We start from the raw sequence: 14545 nt of genomic DNA, 5'->3' as shown, positions 1-14545 counted from the left end.
ATTTCAAAGCATTTGAGAATAATTATATATTCACATCTAACATTAATATGTCATTGTCAGTACTGATGAAGCCTTATTGTCAGCAGGATTTTTTTTTTTTTTATATTCATTGGCATAACAACATTCACAAATCCAAAATCAGCAGGTAACAACACAGTTAAGATGCATCAACAAATAACCTACTAAACATATAACTGAGGATGTTGCACTTGTGAGAAGTACTTCATCTAGTGGCACCTAGATGCAGTACCAGGCAGCAGCACTGCAAGAAATGTTATTATAAGAGCCAGATGCACACAGTGAGTCACTTAAGCTAAGCCTAGATTATCTGACACACAGCAGACTGCATTTGTGATGTGGTAATCACCTTGCTGTGGTTACAAACAATACCTTCTACACATTACCGACACATACTGGAGTGAGAATCCTCTGAAAATAGAGAAATTTTGAAAAATTTTTGTTGTTATTCTTGTTCTACATTATCCATTACAAATATTTACCTCAAAATGTAAGACAAAATAATTATTTTTTATATTATTAGTACATTTGTCCTTCACTCTATTCCAACGAAGTTCTCATCATTTGCAAACTGAAGAACAACAACTCATTATCAGTAGTATTTTTGAATTTGAATCTGAAATTTTTGTGCACTATTGTTTAGCTCTACCTTGTCTTTCTTCCTAATCCATATTTTAATGACATACATTCATCTCCTACCTTAATAAGTAACTGCCCTGTCTTTATTCTTTTCATTTTTCATGTCCAGTAATCACCTGGAATTTATAGATTTTTTTTTTTTTTTTTTTTTTTGCTAGATGTTGAGCAACATTGATGGCACATTTAGTCTACCTATAAATCTTCACAGATACACTGTAATGGGGGAGCAGGACAAACTTATCTTGGATGTGACCACAAGCACAAAGGACCTTGTCGTCCAGGCAGCATCTTGCTGGGTCAGTCTTGACCAACACCACAGCTGCTCACAACAGACTGAGCATTCTCAAAGTATTCTGTGGCAGTTTAATCCAATAAGCTCTCATATCGAACCGAGTATCAGCGCAAAGTATCTATGCTAAATTGTGACATGAGGGGAGTTCACATCACTGTGATGTAATGAATGTGCCCTCCACTCCATATACGCATGCCTTTCATCACAACTCTGCTCAACTTTCTCACTGTTTTCATGAGTTGCTGATCACGTTACTGGAGCCGAGGTGCCTACTGCTTTGAACAGTTGGTGTGTCCTCAGGCAACAGGTTACCGTAGGGAATACTCCATTAAGGATGACACCTATTTTCTTCAAGCGAGCAGACCTCCCCCATACTGGAAAGGCATATTTGGCTGCAGAGAAATATGTGCCATTGACATGAGAAAGAGAGAGTTTGCACCCTGTTCGCTGCAGAACAATTTTCAAAGGATATTATTTCTTGCTTCAACTTTCTTGGCCAGATACTCACAATGGCTTCCGTAGATGTGAGGCCTGTATCAGATACAGCCCAGACAGCAGGGTGCATTTATGTGCTCAAGCAGCTGTCCTTTGCACTACACATCATTACGAAGTGTTGTATTCATGATCTATGGAACAAGTACTAATCTAAACTAATCTAATCTAATCTGTTTGTCCTCTCAGTCTTGAGTGCAGATGGAATTCACACACTACAGTCTTTGGAGGATCTGGTCTCAGTGCATTATTCCTATGATATCTTTACATAACAGCCACAGTTTTTGTGAGTTTATCCTAAATCTGTGCAACTGTTTAATCTTCTATGGTCAAGGCAAGATCGTCTGTATACAGAAAAGTCTCACATTTTGGAAAACTCTTCTCATTTCCAGGCTTGATATTCAAGAACTTTAAAATCCAAATCTCCAGAAATTGTTTTCTTTCTGTCGCTGTATCCCACAAATTCCCACTGTATGTGACTTCAACCTATGCATTTCTCTTTTCTAATTCCCTCCCTCACTCTCTGATCTGTAGACCACCAGGGTTGACTTTCCCTATGAAGACACCCTCCCAAGTATTTCCAGCTTATATATCCAAATGGGGGACTATTTTACCTCTGAGAAAAGGCCATCATCATTACACAATACAATAGAACTGCATGCCCTCAGAGAAAATAACAGCTCTAGTGTCCCCTGGTTTTCAAATGGTTGCAATACCAGCACAGTACGGCCATGTTGGCTTATGTTACAGGGCCAAATCAGTCAATCATCCAAATTGATACCCCTGTAACTACTGAAAAGGCTGCCACCCCTCTTCAGGTATCACAGGTTTGTCTGCCCTCTTCGTGGTTGCACCTGAGGTACGGCTACCTGCATAAACCATCCAATCTCAGTTCTTTAAGAAATTCCCACCGCAGCTAATAAAATTGATTATTATAGTACATACATGCATGACATGTTATTGTTATTTAGAGGATCACTCAGTGACAATGACATCATGTTATCACAAGTCAATAGTATGCACACTAACATTAATTTCACCACGGAGTAAGAAAGACAACACACTATTAATTTTTTGGATCTGACTATAAAGAAAAACAATAGTGTGCATAGATTTGGCACCTATCGTAAGACCACTTGCACTGATAATGTCGTCCACAATCATTTCTGCCACCCACAAACCCACAAAAATGCATTTTTCTACGCTATGATTCACACACTAAGCAGTCTTCCCCTACAACAAAATGAAATAATCAAAGAACTAGCAATATTTAGATATATAGCACTGAACAACATTTTCCCCGCACAAATGATTGATAAAATGTTTGAATTACTCAGTCACTTCGCATTGTAGATCAAATTGCAGAAACAGAAAGAAGCAAAACTAAATATTTGTCCCTATCATAAAACGGATCTGTTTCTGAAAGAATAGGTAAATAATTTCGTAACACAAAAGTACGAATAGGCTTCCGTACTGGCAACACATTAAGGCTGACCACACATCATAGTATCCAATACTATTCACCTCACACACAATATGGAGTTTATCTTCTAACAGCTTTATCCAAAATTTTTGAGAAAGTAATGTATTCAAGAGTAGCTTCACATATCTGTAAAAATGAAGTACTAACAAAATGTCAGTTTGGTTTCCAGAAAGGTTTTTCAACAGAAAATGCCATATATGCTTTCACCAGTCAAATTTTGAATGATCTGAATAACCGAACACCACCCATTGGGATTTTTTTGTGATCTCTCAAAGGCTTTTGATTGTGTAAATCATGAAATTCTGCTAGACAAGCTCAAGTATTGTGGCATGAGTGGGACAGTGCACAAATGGTTTAATTCGTACCTAACTGGAAGAGTGCAGAAAGTTGAAATAAGTAGTTCTCGTAACATGCAAAGATCAGCACATTCCTCAAACTGGGGAACTATCAAGAATGGGCTTCCACAAGGGTCAGTCTTGGGTCCTTTGTTGTTCTTAATATATATTAATGACTTGCCATTCTATATTCATGAAGAGGCAAAGTTAGTTCTCTTTGCTGATGATACAAGTATAGTAATCACACCTGAGAAACAAGAATTAACTGATGAAATTGTCAATACTGTCTTTCAGAAAATTACTAAGTGGTTCCTTGTAAACGGACTCTCACTGAATTTTGATAAGACACAGTACATACAGTTCCGTACAGTGAATGGTATGATGCCATTAATAAATATAGACCTTAATCAGAAGCATATAGCTAAGGTAGAATATTCCAAATTTTTAGGTGTGTCCATTGATGAGAGATTAAATTGGAAGAAACACATTGATGATCTGATGAAACGTTTGAGTTCAGCTACTTATGCAATAAGGGTCATTGCAAATTTTGGTGATAAACATCTTAGTAAATTAGCTTACTACGCCTATTTTCACTCATTGCTTTCATATGGCATCATATTTTGGGGTAATTCATCACTGAAGAATAAAGTATTTATTGCACAAAAGCGTGTAATCAGAATAATAGCTGGAGTCCACCCAAGATCATCCTGCAGACATTTATTTAAGGATCTAGGGATATTCACAGTAGCTTCTCAGTATATACACTCTCTTATGAAATTTGTTATTAACAACCAAACCCAATTCAAAAGTAATAGCAGTGTGCATAACTACAATACTAGGAGAAAGGATGATCTTCACTATTCAAGATTAAATCTAACTTTGGCACAGAAAGGGGTGAATTATACTGGCACTAAAGTCTTTGGTCACTTACCAAATAGTATCAAAGGTCTGACAGATAACCAACAAGTATTTAAGAAGAAATTAAAAGAATTTCTGAATGACAACTCCTTCTACTCCATAGAGGAATTTTTAGATATAAATTAAGAAAAAAAAAAGAAAAAAATATATTAAAAAAAATAAAAATAAAAAAATAAAGAAAAACAAAAAAATAAAGTTGTTATATTAACTTAAGTATGTTGTTAAATTAACCTAATTATGTTACATATAAAAACAAAGATGAGGTGACTTACCGAACAAAAGCGCTGGCAGGTCGATAGATACACAAACAAACACAAACATACACACAAAATTCAAGCTTTCGCAACAAACTGTTGCCTCATCAGGAAAGAGGGAAGGAGAGGGGAAGACGAAAGGAAGTGGGTTTTAAGGGAGAGGGTAAGGAGTCATTCCAATCCCGGGAGCGGAAAGACTTACCTTTCTTTAAATATGTCTGCTTGTGTCTGTATGTGTGGATGGATATGTGCGTGTGTGCTAGTGTATAACTGTCCTTTTTTCCCCCTAAGGTAAGTCTTTCCGCTCCCGGGATTGGAATGACTCCTTACCCTCTCCCTTAAAACCCACTTCCTTTCATCTTCCCCTCTCCTTCCCTCTTTCCTGATGAGGCAACAGTTTGTTGCGAAAGCTTGAATTTTGTGTGTATGTTTGTGTTTGTTTGTGTATCTATCGACCTGCCAGCGCTTTTGTTCGGTAAGTCACCTCATCTTTGTTTTTATATGTAATTTTTCCCACGTGGAATGTTTCCTTCCATTATATTAACCTAATTATGTCATGTATTGGAAAATTCGACTCGTTCCACATCATTACGAAATATCGTATTCATGATCCATGGAACTGGTATTAATCTAATCTAATCTAATCTATAAAATCAACTGTGGAGAAGTTTTATATAGGACAAACTGGTAGAATTTTTAACATTCGTTTTAGAGAATACAGTAAAACCAGTGATAATTTTAAATGATCATTTGCAAATCATATTTTGGCAATTAGACACAGTTTAGATAACATTGGAACTCTTTAGAAAATCTCCATAGAATTGGAAAAGGAAGACATCTTGATTATTCAGAAGAGAACAAAATTTATAGGGCATTTCAAGACGAGCCAGAATACATTTTAAATGAATCAACTGACATTAAAAATACAAAATTCCTGGACTGCTTTGGGAATATCTTATAATGTAGTATTTTTTGACGTGATCGACTTAAGCCATATTAATCCTGGCAAATATTCTAGACAATTCTATGCTTATTACTACTTAGCACCTTTCCTAGATTTATGTATTACCTGTGCTTGTCCTATAACAATATTATGAAAAGGAAAGTTGCTACTCACCACATAGTGTAGATGCTCAGCTGCAGATGGGCACAACAAAAAGACTGTCACAAATATAGGTTTTGACAAAGGACTTACTAGCCAAAAGATGTATTTGTGACAGTCTTTTTGTTGTACCTATCTGCAACTCAGCATCCCGACTATATAGTGAGTAGGAACTTTCCTTTTCATAATACTGTTATGTTCCATCCTGGATTTTCCATTGTCTGATCCATGCTTGTTATATGTATTTTGACCACTATTTTCATCTACATCTGAGATTTTAGGCCCTTTCCTGTACTTGTATTTTTGGGTGCTGTTTTATTATGATTTGACAGTCACTTCAACTTTCTAACTAATTTTAATACATATTCTCAGTATCATTTGTGTATGCAATTTTTATTTAACACATATTTCAGTCACTTTTCTCCTTTCTGTGGATGCATTTCACAGACCATATAATACTGACTCCATATATTAGCATCTTTGCACTCCATAGCTCAGACTCTTTGTACGTTTACGTCTTTGCCACTTTTGTGATCCATTTGCCATGCCTGCTACATGAAATTTAAATTTAAGTGTTTAAATCACAATTTCACCAGCTTTCTAACATGTATGGTATATGGAACAGCAGATAAATTCACAACACCAAATGCAATTACTCTTACACAGCATGTCACGGCTTTACATTATTGAGTGGGTTCCTACATCCGATGGAAGTAGGTCTGAAATCTTCACTCTCAGCAATGTCAATTTCATTCTGATTGCTTTCAGAATACTTGACAATGAGTACACATCAAAACTGCAATCACAATAAATAATGTTTTAACAGCCAAAAGTGGAATTTTTTCACTTACAAATTTCACAAAGGCTGTGGATCCAGTTATCATAAAACTTTTAGTTGAACAGATGGTCGAATGAAGGAAAGCAGCGGGAGGCCTACCTACGAGTGCATCAGCCAGGCTGCCAGTTATGTGGGTTGCAGCAGTTATACTGCAGAAGAGTAAAACTGACAAATGACAGAAATGGAGAGTTGCATCAGGCCAATCTTACACCAACTTTACATCTGATGCCCAAAACAACTACTCTGTGTAATTTCACCTGGTATTATTATGCACAATGCTATACACAAATAGAGACCTTTCAAACTTAAGTGACTCAGCAGCAACAGTCTAAAATGAATTGGAATCTCGTTATGTGCAATGTCTATTTATGGGCTTCACAAGGAACAGATTGAAGTAGAATGACCCAACACATAAGTAATTATAGCTGTAATTTATGATGGGTTATTTCAAACAAGAGGATAGTAAAAATTCAACTGACAACACTCAAAATATGATGGCTGTATAAAATATGGCACTCCATGGGAAAAATCTGATCAACTCATTTCTGTCAGTTTCCCAAAATCAATTTAAAAAAATAAAATAATATTATAATTAAAACAGTGTAGTATAGCACATAAGTTTCATTTTACACACTTGACTTAATCTTTAGTTCACAAAATCTGATATCCACAGCATTTGATAGTACAGCCTTCCCCCACACGACCATTATAACAATGTTCTTGATCTCCAAAGCATATATAAAACAATCCACTTACATTTTCCAGTAAACCTCCAGGGAAGCCTCATAACACTTGCCCCAAAATCTACATTATTTATTATTGTCTACATTTTAAATAGCATTCTTAAGTGAATTTAGTAAAATAACTCTTTTTACTTGTGAATGGTCTTTGATGTATAAACCATACAGTCACCAGCAGATATCTAATCATAAAGTGGCAAATTTGCGATTAAAGAAATTTATTCTGTGACTCACTATACAGTTACAACCGGAATTAACAGGTACAATGGAGAATTTGATTGTTTTTTAATTTAGCAAGCATATGTATTTCAACTAGGTGGTTTGGCTATTGAAGGGCTATTTGTCACATCACCACCAGCATGGTGATCACCATCTGGCAGAGTCTGCTCACAACAAGAGACACTCCTCCTCCTCCCCCCCCCCCCCTACCTCCTCGCCCCTTCTCCACCCCTCCACTCCCTTCTGCATGCTTTCTTCTACTTCTGTTACCCACTTCTTCCAGGCCTTCCCTTTCATCTCTGGAATTCCATCATCATCTCGTGCTTCTTCCTAGGCACCTTTCCATCTATTCTCTTCACCAACTTATGACATTTTAATGTTCTTTCCTCAATCTTCTCTTGCAGGGTTCCTCATGTATCATCTCTGTGAACACTTTGTTCCTCACTTTTTCCATTGTTATTATGCAGTATTTTTCAAACACTTAATTTCACCTGCTTATACCTTACTTTTTTCCCCCTCTCATGCACCAAGTTTCTGCAGTGTACATCAGAATTGGAATGTAATATGTTTGGTAGAAATGTCATCTAATTTTCAGGGACCTACTTCATTATGTATCACTCCTCTCACTCTCTTCAAGAGCTATCAGCTTGCCTTCCACATTCACTTTTTTTCGCCAATTCCCCCATTTTCCTGTATTGCATTCCAAAGATACTTGATGCTTTCCATCATGTTCAACCGCTCCCCCTCAGTGTCTATACTTTTTTCCTTGTTGTGAATGCCGGCTCACACTTCCACAAATTAAATTTTAGGCAATACTCTACCTTGCCCTCTTCCCAAATATACAACTGTTTCTGTACTTGCTAATCTCTCTTCCCCCACATCATTAAATTACCAGCAGACAACATTACTTCCATCCTGTCTCCTGCTTCTCTTGCCACTGGCATCATTATCTTGCTGTGTGGCATAGTGGTTAACGTCACTGTCTGGCGTGTTGCGGATCACCAGCAGTTATTTTTTATTTAGTATTTATCATTACTGGAATGTTCTTGAAATTTCATATTTGTGTATTATAGGATATTTCATGTTTGGATAAATAACAGCCCTCTCCAGCCAAGAGTCCAGTTCTGTTCAGGCTGTACCTACTTTCAGTGGGAAGTGTTGCCTTTCTAGGCGCTTCAGTCTGGAACCGCACAACCGCTACGGTCGCAGGTTCGAATCCTGCCTCGGGCATGGATGTGTGTGATGTCCGTAGGTTAGTTAGGTTTAAGTAGTTCTAAGTTCTAGGGGACTGATGACCTCAGAAGTTAAGTCCCATAGTGCTCAGAGCCATTTGAGCCATTTGTTGCCTTTCCCTGGCGAAGCTGCTTTCAGGTTTGGACTTGAGTATGGTTAAAATTTGACAATATCATCCATTACCACTATTAAAAGTAACTTCCTTGTTTCAGACCATTTCTCTGCTTCAGCTATCCTCCCTCTCCCTCTCCCCTTCACTACTCCACACTTCTATACAATTTACACTTTCCTGGTTGAAATGTCTACCCCTTTCCTTCTAAGTACCTCCAAAAATTTATTTCTGACAGTGTTGCATGCTTTCTCACAATCCTATGTGACTCCCAAGTCCAAAGCTTCTTCCAAACAAGGGAGATGGTCAATTTCATGACGTAGGGAGGCTATCTGTAGGTGTGAAGTTCTCTGTGCACCTGTGTCCTGTCACCATTACAGCAGCTGTGAAGAACCTAGGCACACACCACAAAGATACAGGAAGACTTGGGGTTGGGCAAGGATGCTGGAAAACCATTCGAAAAAAGCAGGAATTAACAGCATGCCAAACAGATGGGAGACGCATGTGAGGATACTAAAAAAAGGATAGTGGAAAAACAATTGAAACATTGTAAGAGCAACTGTTGGAGGAGAGTAACAGATCATCTGTTGCATAACCCAACTTTCAGCCAGGGCACCATTAGGTTGGATTTGATGAGACTCGGGCCCTGGCTGCCCTGAACTGATATTATGATGGGTTATACACAAAAGTGATAAGGATTATCAAACACACCGTTGGATGGATGGAAATAAAATGTGCACTACTCTTTCATCATGGGGTGAGAGCAACAGTGGAAGACAGCAATCGACAATTTCCAATTGCACTCAAAGTTTTGAAAATGTGTGATGGCACGTATCTATGTAGGAAAATATAAATATAAAATTTTACTTCAGTCAGTAGTGGGCCGAGCCTTGAACTGGATCGTTGTAGGCCCTACAACTACCTTGAAAGGTGTTCTCCGAGAAATTCATTCAGCCACAACATAATACTCCAGATTATTTTAACAAATGTAACATTACTCTATTTCATTCAGAGAACTTCTTACTAATATCTTGTATTAGAATGCACATACAATAGTTATAACGTAATAAAATTAAACTTACCATCAGAGACATCTGGAGCAGACAAGATATTTAGTGCAAGTACAACTTCAAGCAGCTCTATGAGTGATGGATTATTGTAATTCATTGTTTCACTCTTAGCACCTGCAATAATTAAAAATATTGCTGCACAATTTTAGTGTTATATTTACTATGAATAAGAATGGATCAAATATGATAAAATTACCATTTGTAGCAAATTTGTTTTGTTATAAACAGCAAAATATAAGGGCCAATATTCATACACACATCTCTACAACTAACAATTTGCTCTCATTTAAATAAGGAATTAAAATTATTTCACAGACCAAGTAATAAAACAGCAATGTGAGATGATTGACAGGCAATACCAACATGCATGGGTTTGACAGACAGTGCGGATCCAGACACAGGAGAGCAGTCAGCGATTAGGTGGCATGCTGTAGCTGAAGGATATAGCACAGCCGAAGCATGAGTCTCTGTTACTGGAAGGCTGTCATCATCGTCCTCATGATGTTTTCTGCTAAATTAGCAGGTCATTTTGTGTCTCCACTTCCTGTGATCCACACCTACCTTCTATAAAATTTGCAATATGAGCTGTCATCTATTCCATTACCCAGGATCTGAAACCTCTTCCCCCCTCATCTCCTCTCCCCATTTCTACTCCTCTAAGACAGTTTTTATAAGCCCCTCCTCATTTTTATTACCATATATACTCTAATAATCCGCGCATGTTTTTTCCTTAATTTTAGGACGAAAAAGTGGGGTGCACGGATTATTCAAAACATTGTTGGTACTGCTCCGCCTCCAACAATACATCCCATTACACTATTGCATTGTTGCAGCCTCAGTCTGTGACACATTAGTAGCACATTAGGAGTGAAGTATTAACGTCTTCTAACTTGTTAATTATGGCTACAAGTTCTTGTTATCGCTCGTACACTGCTAAAGAAAAAGTGAAAATTATTGAAGAAGCCGAGAATATTGGAAACCGTGCAGCAGGAAGAAAGTACGACGCAAGTGAGAATTGTATTCGCGACTGATGAAAAAATAAAACGCAGCTTCAAGAAACTAATAGTAATCGCCGGGCATTTCGTGGCCAAAAAGCGAAGCATCCAGACCTCAAGAAAAGGCTCTGCGATTATGTAGATGAGAAGCGACAATACGGATGCGCGGTGATGAGTGAAATGTGCCAACTTCAAGCATTGTCTTTACCCAAAGAACTAGGCATTACCAGTTTCAAAGCTAGCCGGGGCTCGCTATCAAGATTTTTCATCCGAAATGGTTTAGGATTCCGGAGGAAAACTACTATCGCTCAGTGGCTTCCAGGCGATTACAAGGAAAAAATAGTGAATTTTCATCGTTATGTGATAAATCTGCGCCGTAAACAGTCCTATATATTTTCGCAAATTGGTAATGCGGATCGAACGCCAGTCTATTTTGAGATGCCGCTCGACAAAACAGTGAACAGGAAAGGAGAATCCAGCATCATGATACAAACTGGTGGCAGTGAGAAGCAAAGATGTACAGTGATGTTGTGTGTAACTGGCGATGGACGAAAGCTACCACCTTACGTGATATTTAAAAGGAAAACTATTCCGAAAATATCAGTAAAAGGCATACCGGTATTAGTGAGAGCGAATTCGAAAGGGTGGATGGACAATGAACTTATAATTGACTGGGTGACACATATTTGGCAATGTCGTCCTGATGTGTTACTGAATTTACGCAACATGTTGGTCCTGAAACAGCTTCCGTGGACATACAACTAAGGAAGTGCGAGGCACATTACAAAAAGGGAAAACTGACTTGGTCATTATCCATGGTGGCCTAACATCCATCCTACAACCACTAGATGTGTGTATAAATCAGCCATTCAAACAGCGATACACGCAATGGATGGTTGATGAAAACCCTAAGTTCACACCTAGTGGAAAAATCAAACAGCTGGATTTGCCCCAGATTTGTGAATGGGTGGAAAGTGCATGGGACTCCATTCTGCAACCACTGGTGGAAAAATCCTTCAAAAAATGTGGAATCACAAATTCACTGGATGGAACAGAGGACGACGCTCTGTGGGACGATGGTGAAGACAACAATGATTCTCCCACTAGTGATGATGATGAAAGTGATGAATAGAGTGGTAAGAGAGGAAACGTACTGGTATTGACTAAAATATTTTATTGCACATACTGTATTAACAAATTCTTAAACAAGATAATTCACATATCTTTTTATGCTATTGTAGGTACGCGTAGAGTCCCGGCTGGCGGTGATAATGTTCCCCAGCCATCTGCCCGTCTGATGGGCCAAACCAGTAGATATTATACACACTTTTGAATACATCATAATGTTGGAACAATTTTTTTTAATAAAACAAATTAAAGCAAAAAATAATTTTTTCCCCCTCTTCCTCAAAATTGGGGTGTGCAGATTATTCGAGGGTGTGGATTATTCGAGTATATACGGTACATTCAGTAATTACATTACATTTCCCCTCTCTCTCTTCATTTTCTATTCTGTTCATCCCAATTAATCCTTTCCACCCCCCACCATGTCCACAAATCAAAACCCTCCACTTCACCCTGCTCGATCTTTCTTCCTCCATGTCCACATTTCAGCACCGTGCAGGACATGCTGAACAAAAATTTTTAGTAGTCTTTCTCCTGAAATATTTGTCCATTTTGCTGCAGAAAATTCTCCATTTCTTAGAAAATGCCTTTTTGTCAGTGCTGTCCTGGTTTTAATTTCTGCACTGGTCTAACAATCAGTTTCTACCCTGCTTGCCAAGTATTTAATGCTTTGAATGTGTTCTACTATTTCTCCAATCCACATTCTTTCCCTTTTTATCCAACCCCTCCCCTCAAGTGAAGTCACTTTTGTTTTCTTTGTATTTACTTTCATTCCCTAAATCATTCCTTTACCTTCATTGGCCCTCACTGTACACTGTAATTCTCGTTCATCTGTTTCTAGAAGGCAGGACAAGAAGGCAACTGCAATCACTGCAGACCTGTGAGGACCAAGCTCAGGGTGGTTTCCAGTTAAAAGACTAACAGGCTCCATTCACACTAGTACAGCTGTTGACAGCACCTCCATCGCTGATTTTATTTTTTCTTAAACTGGACGGCTTTGATGAAAACTGCAACAGTCATTCTCCCAGTGAACCAAAGAAAATAGGGATTTCTATTTCTGTCCTAGTCAGTTGTCAGCATTTGTGGAAATACCAGAAATGTTTGATGTCACCGACCGATGCAGTATGTTTTCCCTGCCAGACAAAATGCGCAGTGTGGGCCACCAAGCAATCTGGGATTTCCACTGCTAATCCATGGGCAGGTGCATTTGAGTAAAGGGCCCTAATGTTTCTAGTTTCTTGATTCAGCAACACAGTCAGGCGTGAAGTATGAAGGCAGTCTATGGTCTGCATCTGATGCTATCAGAGTTTGTGATCTGTTGTATGCTATGGTTAGAATGGATTGTAAACTCTCTCTGGTGCCAAAAAAAGAAAACCTAGGTGACAACAACCTATAAGAGCAGTTGCAGCCATAGGCTTATCAATTGTTTCAGTGAATGTACAGTGGGATGTGAAAGAATGTAGTGTTACTAAAGGTTCATCAGTTGATAATGCTGAAGAATCTTATGTTTTGTGCTGATGACAGTGTTCCAGCAGCGGAAATAGCTAATAATAACACAGGTCTGCAAAAAAATATTTTTTGAAATTTGATAACTGACTTTTATGTACTTTTCAGCATTTCAAAAATGCAATCCATTTTTTTTTTTTTTTTTTTTTTTTTTTTTTTTTTTTTTTTTTTTTTTTTTCTATCACGTCAGATTTTCTCACAGATTTTGGGTATAATAACAAAATTTAAGCAATTTGTCACATTTCTTCAAACGTTATAAAATTTTATTTTATTTATAAATCATGTTCTAAACTACATTTCCAGTACACTTCCATTTTTCTTTAAGCTCGTAAGTCCTTATAACAACACTTTCGCTTTCTGTCAAAGCTTCTTTTATTAATTTTCCGGCTGTGAAATAATTGAGGATCATCTCTTTTTATCATCCAGCACTAGCCCGCTATCAAGTTGACATTCCCATCTTCCTTGATATCTTCTTTCCATTTCTTTGATATCTTGGTGTAATCTTTTGGTCTGCTCTTCACTTACATCACCAAGGTTTGCAGGGAAGTAGTCAAGATGTGAGTGCTCTTGTTACAGCTCAGCTTCTTATAGTTGTTGAGCATGTCTGTGATGATTGTCTTGTAATATGGATCTCTTGTGTTACCTACGAAACCGGTAACAACTAATTTAAAAGATGTTCATGCTGCCTTTTCTTTTGTTTCCATTTTGTCCACAAAGTTGGGATCTGTCATTAGTTTTCTAATGTCTGGTCTGACAAAGATTCCTTCCTTTAGCTTTGCCTGGGATAAACTGGGAAACTGTCCATGAAGATATCTGAAACACTCCCCTTCTTTTGGCAATGCCTTAACAGATTGTTTCATCAGCCCCAACTTAATGTGAAGTGGTGGAAGCAATACCTTTTTGGGATTCACAAGGCTTTTCCTGTCAACATTTTTAACCTCTACTGGTAAGGTTTTTCTCAAGGGCCAACCTTTTTTTATGTAGTGTTGCTTTCTGCCTTTCCTGCCCCATTCACAGAGAAGCCAAGAGAACTTTGTATAGCCACTCTGATGACCAAGCAGCTTGAAATCACTTTTAAATCACCACATAGTATCCATTTGTGGTCTAAACAGCAGAGTTTCCTTAAAACCAGTTCAAGGTTTTCATAAGATTCTTTTAAGTGAACCGAGTGTCCAAT

General features: G+C 37.8%; 1 protein-coding gene across 1 annotated transcript in view; it reads right to left on the bottom strand.

Annotated features, from left to right (window-relative positions):
* The window catches only part of LOC124619972 (lysosomal-trafficking regulator), a 594456-nt gene that overhangs the window by 417093 nt on the left and 162818 nt on the right, over positions 1-14545 (bottom strand). Inside the window, exon 16 of the mRNA XM_047146635.1 lies at positions 9755-9856. Within this exon, the coding sequence (XP_047002591.1) occupies positions 9755-9856 (102 nt within the window). The remainder of the gene's footprint in view (positions 1-9754; positions 9857-14545) is intronic.

The sequence above is a fragment of the Schistocerca americana genome, chromosome 6, assembly GCF_021461395.2.
Source record: "Schistocerca americana isolate TAMUIC-IGC-003095 chromosome 6, iqSchAmer2.1, whole genome shotgun sequence".
In the NCBI taxonomy this organism is placed as follows: domain Eukaryota; kingdom Metazoa; phylum Arthropoda; class Insecta; order Orthoptera; family Acrididae; genus Schistocerca; species Schistocerca americana.
The sequence above is the reverse complement of the archived record's forward strand: the minus strand, read 5'-3'. Positions and strand labels throughout refer to the sequence as shown.